Source organism: Magnolia sinica, chromosome 17, assembly GCF_029962835.1.
Source record: "Magnolia sinica isolate HGM2019 chromosome 17, MsV1, whole genome shotgun sequence".
NCBI lineage: Eukaryota > Viridiplantae > Streptophyta > Magnoliopsida > Magnoliales > Magnoliaceae > Magnolia > Magnolia sinica.
In genome coordinates this window covers 66,310,815-66,324,394 of record NC_080589.1, presented here as the reverse complement: position 1 = coordinate 66,324,394, position 13,580 = coordinate 66,310,815, and the positions used below count along the sequence as shown (strand labels likewise).

At 39.5% G+C, this 13,580-nt stretch overlaps 1 protein-coding gene across 2 annotated transcripts in view; it reads right to left on the bottom strand.

Annotated features, from left to right (window-relative positions):
- Window positions 1-241: 241 nt before the first annotated feature.
- LOC131231369 (silicon efflux transporter LSI2-like) overlaps window positions 242-13,580 on the bottom strand; it is a 41,228-nt gene continuing 27,889 nt past the window's right edge. For both annotated transcript variants that reach the window (XM_058227532.1, XM_058227533.1), the window contains exons 3-4: window positions 6,851-7,040; window positions 242-800 (exon numbers count right to left, since the gene is read on the bottom strand). In XM_058227532.1, the coding sequence (XP_058083515.1) occupies window positions 535-800; window positions 6,851-7,040 (456 nt within the window). In that variant the 3' untranslated portion in view covers window positions 242-534. The remainder of the gene's footprint in view (window positions 801-6,850; window positions 7,041-13,580) is intronic.

Below are 13,580 nucleotides of genomic sequence, written 5' to 3'. Positions count from 1 at the left end.
CCCCTACGATTTTGGATCACTCACATTTTTTTGTCTTAACCATTCATTCGATAGCCAACATTTGGATGGTCAGGATTACTTTATCTGAGCGATTTTAGATAGATCCTCAATCCAAGACGTGCCGCACAATTTGAACGGTCTGGATAGCTAGAAATGAGTGCCACATATGAGGGACGCCACCACCGTATTCAAAATGACAGTTAACTATCACAGTACTCTACACCAGCAATAAAAATACCAACATGTTTTTGTTATTTTACAATCAAACTCAATACATTTCTATTATTCAACTGAGATAAAGATGAGGCCTTTTACGGCACACGTGTGAGCCCATCCAGATCACTCATAATGTGGGCCCACTTTGGACATCCCCAAAAGCGAAAATCACGTGGGCCCACCATCAGGTGGCCACATTGTCATGTGAGCCGTTGATTGGCCCGTTCAGTCTGTAATCATGCATGCAGCATCAACCCAAGCAGATAGCCATGACAATGATCTACCCGTTCATCACCCTCGATCTGTCAGTGGCGAGCATCAACCCCTGATGAGTGGCAAGCCAATGGCCGTTACAATGAGTGTGGAAGGAACTCCAAACTGGAGATGGGTCCAAAATGAGAGGTTGTAACCATATAACTGGGACCGGCGGGCCTGCTCGCACACTATCAAGTTTGCAGCGGAGCCCAGCAGCGATAGGTTACCGGCCACCGTACTAACCCATGCTAAGATGAGCCATGCCTTCTTCTCCTCGGCCTGAGAAATCATGGCCGCCGATGCCGCAACCCGAGCTCCAAGCAAGAGAACTAAAGCATGCAATCATTTCAGTCATACATACAAATCACACTACAACATAGTTTAAAAACATAAAAACTCAACCGAGTCACTCACCTTACTATTGTTTTTCACAGAGACACCGTTCGGCAAGTAGGGCCGGCAATGGCCAGGCTGAGGTTGGCCCTGGCCCTAGCTCGCCCCATGCCCTAATGAGCTAAAGAGGCCCCGGCCCCACCCCAGCCATCACCCTAAAGGACCAGGTTGGGCTAGGGCTGGGCCAAGGATGACTCTATAAGTTAAAGAGTTGCATGTTTTGCTACATGTATAATTGGTGAGTGCCTGCTTATGAACTTATGCTATTCCAAAGAATTAAAGTTTGTTTTCACACACACACACACACACACACACACCTTTGTCAAGTAAGATCATTCATCAACTAAGCATATGGCCCACCCAACCATAAACCATATGCAAGGACTTAAATAGGTACATCAATATACTGATCACCATTTAAAGTGAGGTCCACAAATTAGATAGTTTATAAGTGCCCGTGCATCAACCATCATACCCCACCAAAGTATCAAAGTTCTTCATATTACTATATGCGCTAGTATATGGACTATAATCTACGTTACTAATACATATGTACTATATAATATACACTATAATATACACCAAGAAAATAGGCAAGTCGGGGCCGGGTGGGCTAAGCTATTCATCAGTGGCCTTAACCCAACCTGCCCCAAACACTAGGCTTAGATTTCAAACTCTAGCCAACCCTCGGACCAAGTTTAATAGCCCAAGAGCTGGCCCTTTGGGGCAGGGTCAACTGAACACTAGTGGCAAGTTTCAAACCCACAATCTAATAAGAGAACCAAACATCTTAACTAGCACATACTGATCTAGATATTTTAAATTCTAATTATCAGATATTGAGTCGAGTCAAGTAAAGATTCATCCAAGTCTTTTGAGTTAAATTAACCCAGCCAGACATCGGGTCGAGTCCACTTTCTAGGTTTTTGAAGTAATGTTGCTGCTGCACGATTTGCATTTACAGACCTCAATATTCACACATGCCTATTCCATAACTAGGCCCAGCTTATATTCTCTGGCTCATAGAAATTTTTGGAATTCATTTCACTTCAAATGAAGAAAAAACAAAGTTCTATTTCAAAAGGGTGGTTGGTTACCTCTTAAGGGCCCATTTGGAAGCGCACCATCGAAAGGGGCCGTTTGAGGCCTAAACCCGGTTTTGGGCCAAATTGCAGTTGGTGTGGCATGTTTGGATGCACTTTGCAAACCTGTCTAATCCCCTACTTGACAAAATAGGCACTAAAAAGCTCACTCGCTGAAAACCAATCAAATTGGTTTTCGGAGAGTCAACTGAGAAAGCAGGCTTGAAAACCCCTTTTACAGAAACCCCAATTTATGGAAGTGCGTCCGAAAGGTCCTAGTTGTAGTGATGACTTCAACCCTTTGGATTTAGCCCATTGCTGGTCCAAGCTATAAATCATCATCATCTTAATCATCTAAGCCTTATCCCAATTAATTGAGGTCAGTTACATGAACCTTATTCTTGATTATAATCAAGCACTATCTAATAGTCTATTAGATGGGTCGATTACAATCAACGAGTTATCCTAGAAAGAAAATGAACCTACAAATCCTAATTGGACTTGAGCAATGCAAAGAAGAAATCAACGAGTTATCCTAGAAAGAAAATGAACCTACAAATCCTAATTGGACTTGAGCAATGCAAAGAAGAAAAGAAAAGAAAAAAACCAACATACTGAAACATGAAATGGACGTATAAATCCAACCCCTCCTGTTCTTCCCAAAAGCACCCGGTGTACTAGAAACCAATATTTTAAAACCCAAAAAGGACCCCAACTTGTATTTTTTAGTGGTTGCACCCAAACTCTTCAAAGGACGGACATAGTCTAAATCTGATGTCTTTATATAGTTCAAAGAAATATAATGACAGTTCTCATGCAACAAACATTTGTGGTAGAGTAAGATGATGCTGCCTTCTCAATCATAAGGTCAAAGGCTCAACCCAAGGCTCGACCCTATCCATTAAAAATGATTGACTGGTTTGCCTCTTCAAGAGCAAAACAATGTGGAAAGCTCACCCAACCCAAAGAATAATACCCCAAACATTTGAGTTTTTGACATATAGCACCCTCCCTTTTGGCCCAAAGACAAATGACACACTCCTAACACATTTTCCCAAATAACACATTTTGTTTTCTTAGTATATAAAAAAAACCACCCCATTATTAATTTTTTAAATCACTAACAATGGTTAGGTTAGCAAATTTTTTTTTAATGACAATACTACCCCTCTCCTAGATCCCCAGAACCCTAAAACTCCAACCCCAACCTCTCTTATCTCCTCCTAAACCCTAACCCTACCCTCTTCCAAACCAGGGGTAAAATAATGTTCTTTTGGGGTCAACATTCATCGGCTGACATGGTTCTATGATGTTTTACTGAAGGATGTTAACCACAAGGTAGTTTTTTTATATACCAAATATGGAAAACAGAAAGTGTTATTTGGAAAAAGCACAAGGGTGTTACTTGTCCTTGAGCCAAAAGGGAGGGTGTTATATGTCAAACCCCAACACTTTTAAAATGCTCAGTTAGAAGCATTTTCAGGACCATCGAGTTTTCAATTTGTACAAGTGGGTCATGTTCCACAACCCGCACCATTGTGCTACAAGGCAACCATCTCTCAAGGGAAAAAACCGACATATTGCATCTAAAAAGGGCTGCATGTTACCACCTAGTGGTGCTAGCACTCTACGATGCATGTAAGGGTTGCATTGGGTCAAGTTTCTGTCGGGTAAAGGTCAGCTCAAGCATGATCAATTTATGAGCCCAACCCATGGCTAGAGATGAGATGACCCAGCCCAGCACATGAGAAGATTCCCAAGTCCAAAACCAGCTTGACCCAACACACTTTAAAAATTAAAAAAAAAAAAAAATTTTAAAAAGGAAAAAAGAAAAAGTATTGGAAGCGCTTGAACAAAAGACCATTTTCAAGGTTCGACACATCCCTACCACTAAAACAATCAAACAACTTTTGAAAAGTATAACATTGATGCAAGTTGCATGGGAAGGAAGAAAGAAAAGGAGAAGAATGGATTTTGCACACACCACAATTCAAAGGGTTGAATTTGTAGGGTTTTCTCCCTCTACAAGAGAATACTTTCCTCCAAAACTCAACACTCCTTTTTATTTGCATCTTCATTGCCATCCGGCATCTACAAAGACACACACATACAGTGTGTGTAGGGAAGTGGTACTATGAGGTTGAGCTCTATGGGCCCCACCATGATGTGTGTGGGACATCCACCCTATCAGTTAGATGCACCATTCCACAGTGGGCCATGGGCCTAAAAATCAGGTCAATCCATGACTCAGGTGGGCCACACCGCATACAACAATTGAGAGTGGTTACCTGCCCATTAAAACCTTCATGATCATTTACAGGGTCCACCGAGATGTGGTTCACACATCCAGCGCATCCATTGTGCATGTCCCACTTGGATGAGGGGGTCAGACCAAATTTCAGCCATATCCAAAACTCATGTGGGCCCCACCAAGTGGCTTTAGATGTTTTAGGCATGTTTTCACATGGTTTAAGATGGTATGGCCCATCCGAGTTCTATATATGGCTGATTTTTGGCACATCCCATAAGCTAGAAGGGACCCACTAAGTGCGTGGCGTGGATGTCCGACACACATCGCAGTGGTGCCCACAGAGCTCAACCTCATGGGAGCCTCCCATGAGGTTAACCTCATAGTACATATGTGTGTGTGTGTGTGTGTGTGTGTGTGTAGGGAAAAAGGTACTATGAGGTCTAACCTCATGGGAAGCTTCCCATGAGGTCAACCTCTGTGAGCCCCACTATGATGGGTGAAGGACATCCATTCCATTAACCAGATGCACCTTTCCATGGTGAGCTATGGGCCAAAAAAATCAGGCCAATCCATTACTTGAGTGGACCACACCACAGACATCAGTTAAGAGTCGATGCCCGCCCATTAAAACCTTCCTGGTTGTAAATAGGGCCCACTGAGATGTGATTTCACATCTAGCCCCCCATCCATTACATTCCCCCACTTGGATGAGGGGCCATGTGAAGCTCCCATGAGGTTGATCTCATACTACCATTTCCCATGTGTGTGTATGTGTGTTGTTATTGCATCTCCAAGCCATAAGCCAAGGAAGGCATCAGTAGAACTGGTGGATCAAGCGGACCCAACATTGTCAATTCAATCGTATGAATGCCTTGTAAAAGCATTGGGTAGAGAGCAAAGGCACGTGGTGCGTGCATGCGTGATTAAGAAAAGAACCAGAAATATCACATATAGATGGACCTAAATCTCACCATTCTTTTTATTCTCTCATGCTTATCTATTTCTAATCTTATTAAGATCTTTCTAGATATTAATATATCCTATTGAAATCCTTCTAAGATACAAATATCTCAAAATAGAAGACCACTAATGACTTAATATCCCTTTAAAAGATTTCTTCAAAATCTTTACTAAATAAATATTTCAAAGAATTAAATGAAAGATCCCTCTCTTAAAAATCTCTAAGCATGACTCAACATACATGGCCCATTGGACATGCCGTGGATACCGCAAAATGGGGTTTTCACTCCACATTTTCATTCTACGCTTCTTGCAACCTTTCATGTTTGCATCATATATTTATTTATTTATATATTAATTATATGCATGAGCAGGTCGGGATGGACCAAGGCCAAGTCCACGGTTCACCTATTCACTTAAGGGATCGTTTGATTGCTGGTTTTTATATTTCTTGGCTTTGTAATTCCCTAGTTTTTATGAAAAACAAGTTTGGTTCAAACTTATGGTTGGTTTTTTACATTCCCTAGGAATTCTATTCCCCAAAATTTTCCTAAAAACTGGCACTTTTAGCTGGGGAATTAAAACAGAATTTTCAACTTTTACCTAGTTTCCCCAGAAATCCTAGTGTGTCAAACAAAATTCAATCATTCCCCAGTTAATACTAGGCCAACTATAAGATTCCTTGGGAAACATAAAATCAGGGATTGAAGTCTCCAACAACCAAACAGGCCATAAATGGGGTCACATTTTGTGACTTGAGCCCAACCCAAAACCCGATAAACTCAATCCAAGACCACATTTTGAGGAACTATTCCCAGCCCTATACACACGGCCTGAAATCAAGTGAAAACTTGCAATGTAGTATAGCAATTTTCTTTCCTATAAAAGGGAAATAAATATCAAAATCAATGTGGTTTCGTGATGAAGATTCCAAGTCATCTTTTAATTTTAGTATCAATAAAAATCAATATTAAACAAAATCAACTCTATTGTTCGGAATAATCTCAAGTCAGAAAGCACACCGAGACTAAGTAGAATTCAAATTAGAAACACTAAGCATGATGTCCAAAGTTCAGATAATGTCAAGCAATTCATTGGCATGATGAATTAATGGATGATCAGAGTCATCTAATCACCACAATTTTGGTTGATGGCCCACCAGATCAACATCTTGATCACCACATAATTCAACTACGCCTATGGTGGGACAACACTTCATAGAACTTCTATGAATCATTGATGCAGGACAATTAACCACTTGCTCTAAAAGCTCGAACTGTTAGAGCATGACGAATTAATCCTTTTATGTCATAGCCTAGGCCCCAAATCCATGGGTTAGGTCCTTGGCCGAACCCTCCTCATGGGCACCAAATCCATAGGTTCGGCCCCCTCGTGGGCCCCAAATCCATGGGCTCCGCCTCACACGAGTCACCCACCTCCACGGGCCCCAAATCCATGGGTTATGAGGGCCACCCACCCCGAGTGTGTCCCTGCATCCCACAGGCCACCCCACTCGAGCCCGGTGTAAAAATGCCCCCCGCATTAATCACACCCAGTGAGGAGTATCAAACTTGAGACCTCCCGCTCTGATACCAATTTGATGCAGAACAATTAACCACTTGCTCTAAAAGTTCAGATAATTCTACATTGCCGCTAGGATAATGGAATGACAGTGAGGGGAAAAAGAACTTACCAGTAGGTACATTGGAAGCGACATTTGAGAGGAGAAGAATCACAATGGCAAGCAGTGCAACCCCGCTAGCACGATCGATCCGCGCATGCGGCTCCATGAAGTCCCAGAAAGCACTTGGTATACCCGTTTTGTTGAAGCCAGCAACAGTGATAAACATCCCACAGAAAAAGACTAAAAGCGAATACGAAACCTGGTTCAATATACAATAGCAGTGAAAAGCATTATAGTTAATATTGTTTCTTGAGTAACGCAATCTCTCAAGCACAAAGTAGGTTGAATGTTATTTCTTGAAGAACAGGTACTCCAATAATCTCTCCTGGATCTATACATGCAAAGACACTCCTGCTCGGACCCGATGAAAATACTCAACTTTTTGTATTTTTCATCCAAAAGGATTTGAACCCGAAAAGGGTTTTTACAAAATGTCCGGGCCTGAACAGAAACCCATTAAAAAGGCAGCCTTTTCAATATGTTTTCCTTTTTTTTTTTCTTCTTTTTTTTTTAAAAAAATTCCGTTCAAACCAAAAAGGACAAGAATAATCTATCTGATTTGGTGGGTGCCACCCACATGTAAACAGGCCCCAAAAACTGACATTTCCTTGTTACAACAGTGTTCGCAATATCGATACTATCGGCCGATATTATCGGTGTCGCAGTCCAACCATACGAAATGCGTCGAAAGAAATATTCCAAAAAAATCGGAAGAGAAAAAAATCGGAAGAGAGAGAGAGAGAGAGAGAGAGAGAGAGAGAGAGAGAGAGGGAAACTTTCAATAGGGTGGATTTCCTTACCTGTAGAATAGATTGCCCTGATTGGAAGATGCATTTGGTGGGCCATTTGAATCGAAGCTCACCATTTGTAGGTTAGTGTAAAGAAAATCTCAATACCCTTTTTTACCTTTCTTCGATTAGATTGTTACTTGAAAAAGGAATCGATTTAGGAAGAAAATACGAAAAATAAAAATAAAAAAATCCAGAGAAATCCGGAGATTTGGGGGGAGAATTCAGGGTTTTAGGGTCTCTGCAGTAAAAAATGGCTTCAGAGCCCTTTTTCGTCGGGCGCGGATACGCTTCCGACGGGTTGAGCAGCCAGACATGTTTTGTATCCACACACCGTCCACCCATTTTGAGATAAGTCAAGAGGCAAATAATGATTCAGATCCAAAGCACTAGTGGACCCCACCACATAAAAAAGTGGAGAAAATGACGCCCACCATTAAAAACTTCTAAGGGCCACGAAAGTTTTCGATGAAGCTGATATTTGTTTTTGACCTTGTTTAATGCTTGTGTTGACTTATTAACAGATTGGATCTCAAATAAACATCAAGGTAGCCATTAGGAAGGTTTCAACGGTAGGTGTAACTCTCTCCACTGTTTTCTGTGGTGGGGTCCATTATAGTTTTGAATCTGCCTAATTCTTTGGATCATGCATTAAAATGATCTCTCCAAAGGGATGGACCGTGTGGATACAACATTATACATCATGATAGGACCCAAATAACTTGACGTCACTTTAGTGGCGAGTAGCACTTCAGCAGCGAGTCTCGTTTCTCAGCTAATCCGCGTCCTTTTTAATCGGCCCCGCGTTTCTGGCTACTTAACCTGGTACAGCTAATCCGCGTCTTTTTTTTTTTATCGAGCCCGGCTAGAAGCGAAAGCCTTTGCGTTAAGTTCGTGCAATGAGATGCTAGGTGGAGCCCACCGTGATTTTAGTGAGAAATCTGCCATGTCCATCTGTTTTAAGATCTCATTTTAGGACATGTGACTGAAAATGAAGTGGATTCAAAACTCAGGCGGGCCGCACGAGAGGAAACACTAAGGATTCGATTACCACCGTTGAAACATTTTTATGGCCACAGAAAGCTTCGTATGAGGATAATTTTTTCATGTCTTCACTGCATTGCAATGGGAATTAACTCATAAATGATTTGGGATGGCATATAAACGTCAAGGTGGAGCCTAGGAAAGTTTCAATTGTAGGAAACTCTTTCCTTAGTTTCCCCCTCATATGGCCCACTTGAGTTTTGGATCTACCTCATTTCCGGTCGCATGTCCTAAAATGATCACACAAAATGGATAGACGGGGTGGATGTCTTACAAGCATCATGGTGTGCCTCACCTAGTATTCCAGCTCAGACACTCTGGCAGAAGCCTTTGGCGGGAAGAGGCATCTCATCTGCACACATACGCAGGTGTGCATCTTTGCACACATGTCATGTGCCTCCAATCTGAATGGTTCATGTGATGCGCTTCCCATGAAACTCTGGTAGACCATAGCAAAGAAAGATGCAAATCAAGGGAGAAAAATGTTTTCTTTTTTAATAGCCCAACGAAGTGTTAGATCAAAGCAAAAGGAGAAAAGCTTAGAGGTTTCATGGAGTGCTGCATCAGTTAGGCCATTCAGATTTTGGACTCACGTAATGTATGATGAGTTCTCAAAAGGTTCTCCTGATAACTTGCTTGAGGGAAAAGTGGCGTTTGCGCGGACTGGGAGCCTATAGATGGATGGTCCTGTCAGGGCTCGGTATGACACACCATGATATATTTGTTTTATCTACACCGTCAATCCATTTTGATAGGTCATTTTCAAAAATGAGCCCACAATGTAGCTAGATATGAGGCTCAAGTGGTCCACACCACAGGAAGCTGTGATGGGAATAATATCTACCATTGAAGCTTTCCTGGGGCCCATCATGATGTTTAATTGCTATCCAATTTGTTCATAAAGTCTAAAAGACCTGGATGAAGGGAAAACATAAATATTAGCTTGATCCAAAACTTATGCAGCCCGCAATTTTTTTTAATGGATGTCATTCAATGATCACTTTTTCATGTGGTGTGGTCCACTTAAGATTTGGATTTGTTAATTTTTTATTTGCCCATACCCTAAAATGATTTGTCAAAATAAATTAACAATGTAGATACCAAATCATTTTAGCGTATCATCCAAAAAATGAAGCGCATCCAATTATCTAGTGGACCATACTAAAGAAAAAAGTGGTGATTGACTATTAATGGGCCACAAAAGTTCTGGATCAATCATATATTTGTTTTTTTTTTATTTCATCCAAGATTATGTGAACTTATCAACAAATTGGATGGTAAATAAACACTACAAAAATATATATTATGATTTAAAAGTATGTATTAAGATCTTTTTTAATAATACCTGAAGTTTCATTGAAAAATTCAATCATTTTCCCAATATTTCCCCATGTTTTCCAAAAAGTATGATAAATTATGCGATAAAAACGATATATCCTGTGCGATAACTGATATGTATTTGTATCTCAAGAGTGCGATACATTGTGTAATACTGATATTTCAAACACTGGTTACAAGTATTGCGTACTAAACTCTGTCACAAAGATATGGTTATGATTTACAGCCAACGTGTGTGTGTGTGTGTGTATATCAATTATCGCATAGGATATATCAATAGTATTGCGTAATGCATCGTTATTGTTGAGAAACATGGATAAACATTGAGGAATTGGTCAAAATTTTCAATGAAACTCCAGGGAATATTAAAAAAACATCAATACACACTTAAAAATCAAAAATCACAAAATATCACATGATAGGTTTTCTTTGTATAGGTCCTCATCTATGAGTTATCTCTAACTGAACTGATGCAAGTATATTCAAAGTTAATTCATATAATTTACCAATGTAAGAAGACATGTATGATAACACAAGAAATGCATTGAAAAGTAAAAGAAGATATATAAAATTAGAAATATACCAATGAATGATATGTGTAGTTGTGGCTTACATCCACAAAGTTGCACATACATTAAGAGTGGAATTTTGAAAAAAAATAAATAAATTCTGAAATGGGGACCAATTGGCCACTAATCGAAGTGGAATTTTGAAAAAAAAAATTATTTTTTTTTTATTTTTTTCAAAAAATCCCAAAATTACCAATAATCACTAGATTAGATTACACGTTTGTTTGATTTCATGTTTGGACATTAAGATTGCAACCGATTTGGAAAATTCTAAGAAAATATAGATTTTTCACCAAATTTCCACAAATCAATCGATCTTCCCCAAAATCCCCAAATTAGAATGTATATTATGACAATTTCATCACACACTCGTAAATACTCTAAAATGAGGGCCAATTGACCACTGATGGAAGTGAAATTTTGAAAAAAAATAATAATATTTGTTTATATATTTTAATTATTATTATTTTATTTTTTTTTGGAAAAAAAGAAAAAAAAGAAAGATCTCAAAACTATTAACAATCACTAGATCATGTTACATACAGATTTGATTTCATATTTGGATAATAAGATTACAACCGATTTGGGAAATTCTAAGAAAATTTAGAATTTTCACCAATTTTTCACAAATAGGTCAATCTTTCCCAAAATCCCAAAATTAGAATGTATATGATGACGATTTCATCAAACACTCATAAATACTCTAAAATGAGGGCCAATTGACCACCGATCGAAGTGATTTTTTTACTTTTTTTAATATTTTAATTAAAATATTTTTTTTCTAAAAAAAACTCCAAACTACTAAAAAAACACTAGATCACGTACATGTTTGACTTCATGTTTGGATAATAAGATTGTAACTTATTTGGGAGAAATTGAGGAAATTTCAAATTTTTCCAATTTAAATTCTCGAAATTGAAGCTCCAAAGCATGACTTTCTAACCATTTAACACTCTCATTTCACATGATTTGAAAAAAAAAAAAAAAGGATCAAAACTCGAAAATGATCACCGGATAAGAAAACAACCCAAAATCGGCTTGGATCTTGATTATGACTTGAAATTTGCTTCTTTTTTTTTTTTTTTTTTTGAAGTGAAAGGGTCGAATCCACAATAGATCTAGTTAGAAGTGGAGAGGAATCAAGTAAAAGATATTTAAAAAAGGTTTTTTGAATTTTCTGAAGAAAGCTTAGACTTCCATGTTGATATTGATCGATATTATTATTATTAAGAATTTTATAAAAGGAATTGGTCGCGATATCTGTGATACTATGTGATGCATTGCGATATCATGTGACATGTTCTTATATACAAAGAATTTCATGTACTACCTCGGGGTTTCGTATTGCCCAGGTGAGATATATCGGCCAATATCGTTGATATCAAGGTATTCAAAATCGGTTACGTAACGGTAATAGTCATAACCGTGATGTATTACGAGGTCGAAACATCCATAACGGCCTTTACAGAAAAATGGGCCATAACGGCCCTGTAAGTAACAGTTTTTTCAAAAAAAAAATAGGGGGCATAACGGCGGTAGCCGTTACAGCCACCGTTGCCATTTTGGAACACCTTGTGTAAGACCCCATTCATTTCGTACATTTTCTATGTTTATGTGCACGATGATCGACTCCCATAGCCAAACCTGGACTAGTTATGCATAGTGCACACCCGACTGACCGGAACCCCAAGGCCTTGAAACCTATTTCATATCGACCGCCCCATCACCGCAATCGTGGAGGTACCACCGGTGCATCTATACGACGCTCCATTAGTGAGATACGCCGTGAAGAACCGTTGGTATATCATGTGCGCATAACGCCATATATTTCATTCCACACATGTGTACAACACATGCCATGCATACATCACCATGCCACACATGGGTGAGAGAATCTATACTCATGTGTGTGATGTCACACACCCATACCATCCATTTCTTATGTGTATCCAAAGTCAACCCTTCTCCATATAACACCTTATGCATGATGTCATCATGTTATGCCACTCCATGTCTCATTTAATCCACCATTAAGTCCTAATCATGTATTACCTGCCTAAGCTAATCATAACCACATTAATCTAACCTAACCACAAATTTAGCAAATTATATACAAATACCCCTTCAATGCTCAACATTTTCACCATTTTCCTACCATGAGAGAGAGAGAGATGAGTGATCTCGGTGGGCCATCAATCTCATCCCTCTCATCCATCCCAACCATCGATCTAGTCCATCAAGGTGAGTACACCCTCCTCACTCATTCTTATTTTGTTTTCCTTGTGATTATGTATGGTGGGGATGGTATTGATGATGAAGAGAATATGATTATAATGGTGATAATGATATGATTAATGGTGTGAAAGCATAGGAGAAGACATACAAAACTAAATTGTTATAGACTTCATGTGGGACCCATTAATAGTGGGCCCCACCAGAATGTTTGTATGCCATCCAAACCATCTAAGTATGGCCCATTGGGCACACACACACCCATGCACACACGTGCACAAAAAAAGAAAAAAAAAAAGAAAAAAAAAAGGGGTGGACGTTGTTGTTGCCAGTGTCCAGAGGACGTTGCAACAAGCAGCGTCCCAGCTGCTTATAAGGGCAGGGGCTGTGGGACCACAACGCCCAATGTATGTATTTGATGCACACCGTCCATCCGATTTCCCAAATCATTTTAGTCTTGAGCCAAAAAATGAAGCCAATCCAAATCTCTGGTGGGCAACATTATAGAAAACAGTGGTAATGATGATATTGACTATTGAAAACTGTTAGGGCTCGTTGTGATATTTCTATACACCCAAAAATACTTAATATTGGGCTCATTGGACCTGTCATAAGCCAAAGAACCCAACAAACGAAGTGGATCATCCTAATATGGGCCCCACTTGTGAGATAACAAAAAAAAGGAAGAGTAGGGCTGGATGCCCTTATTGTCATCATCTAAAGGACACTGCAGCAAGCAGCATCCTGCTGCTTGTGAGAAGGAAGGGA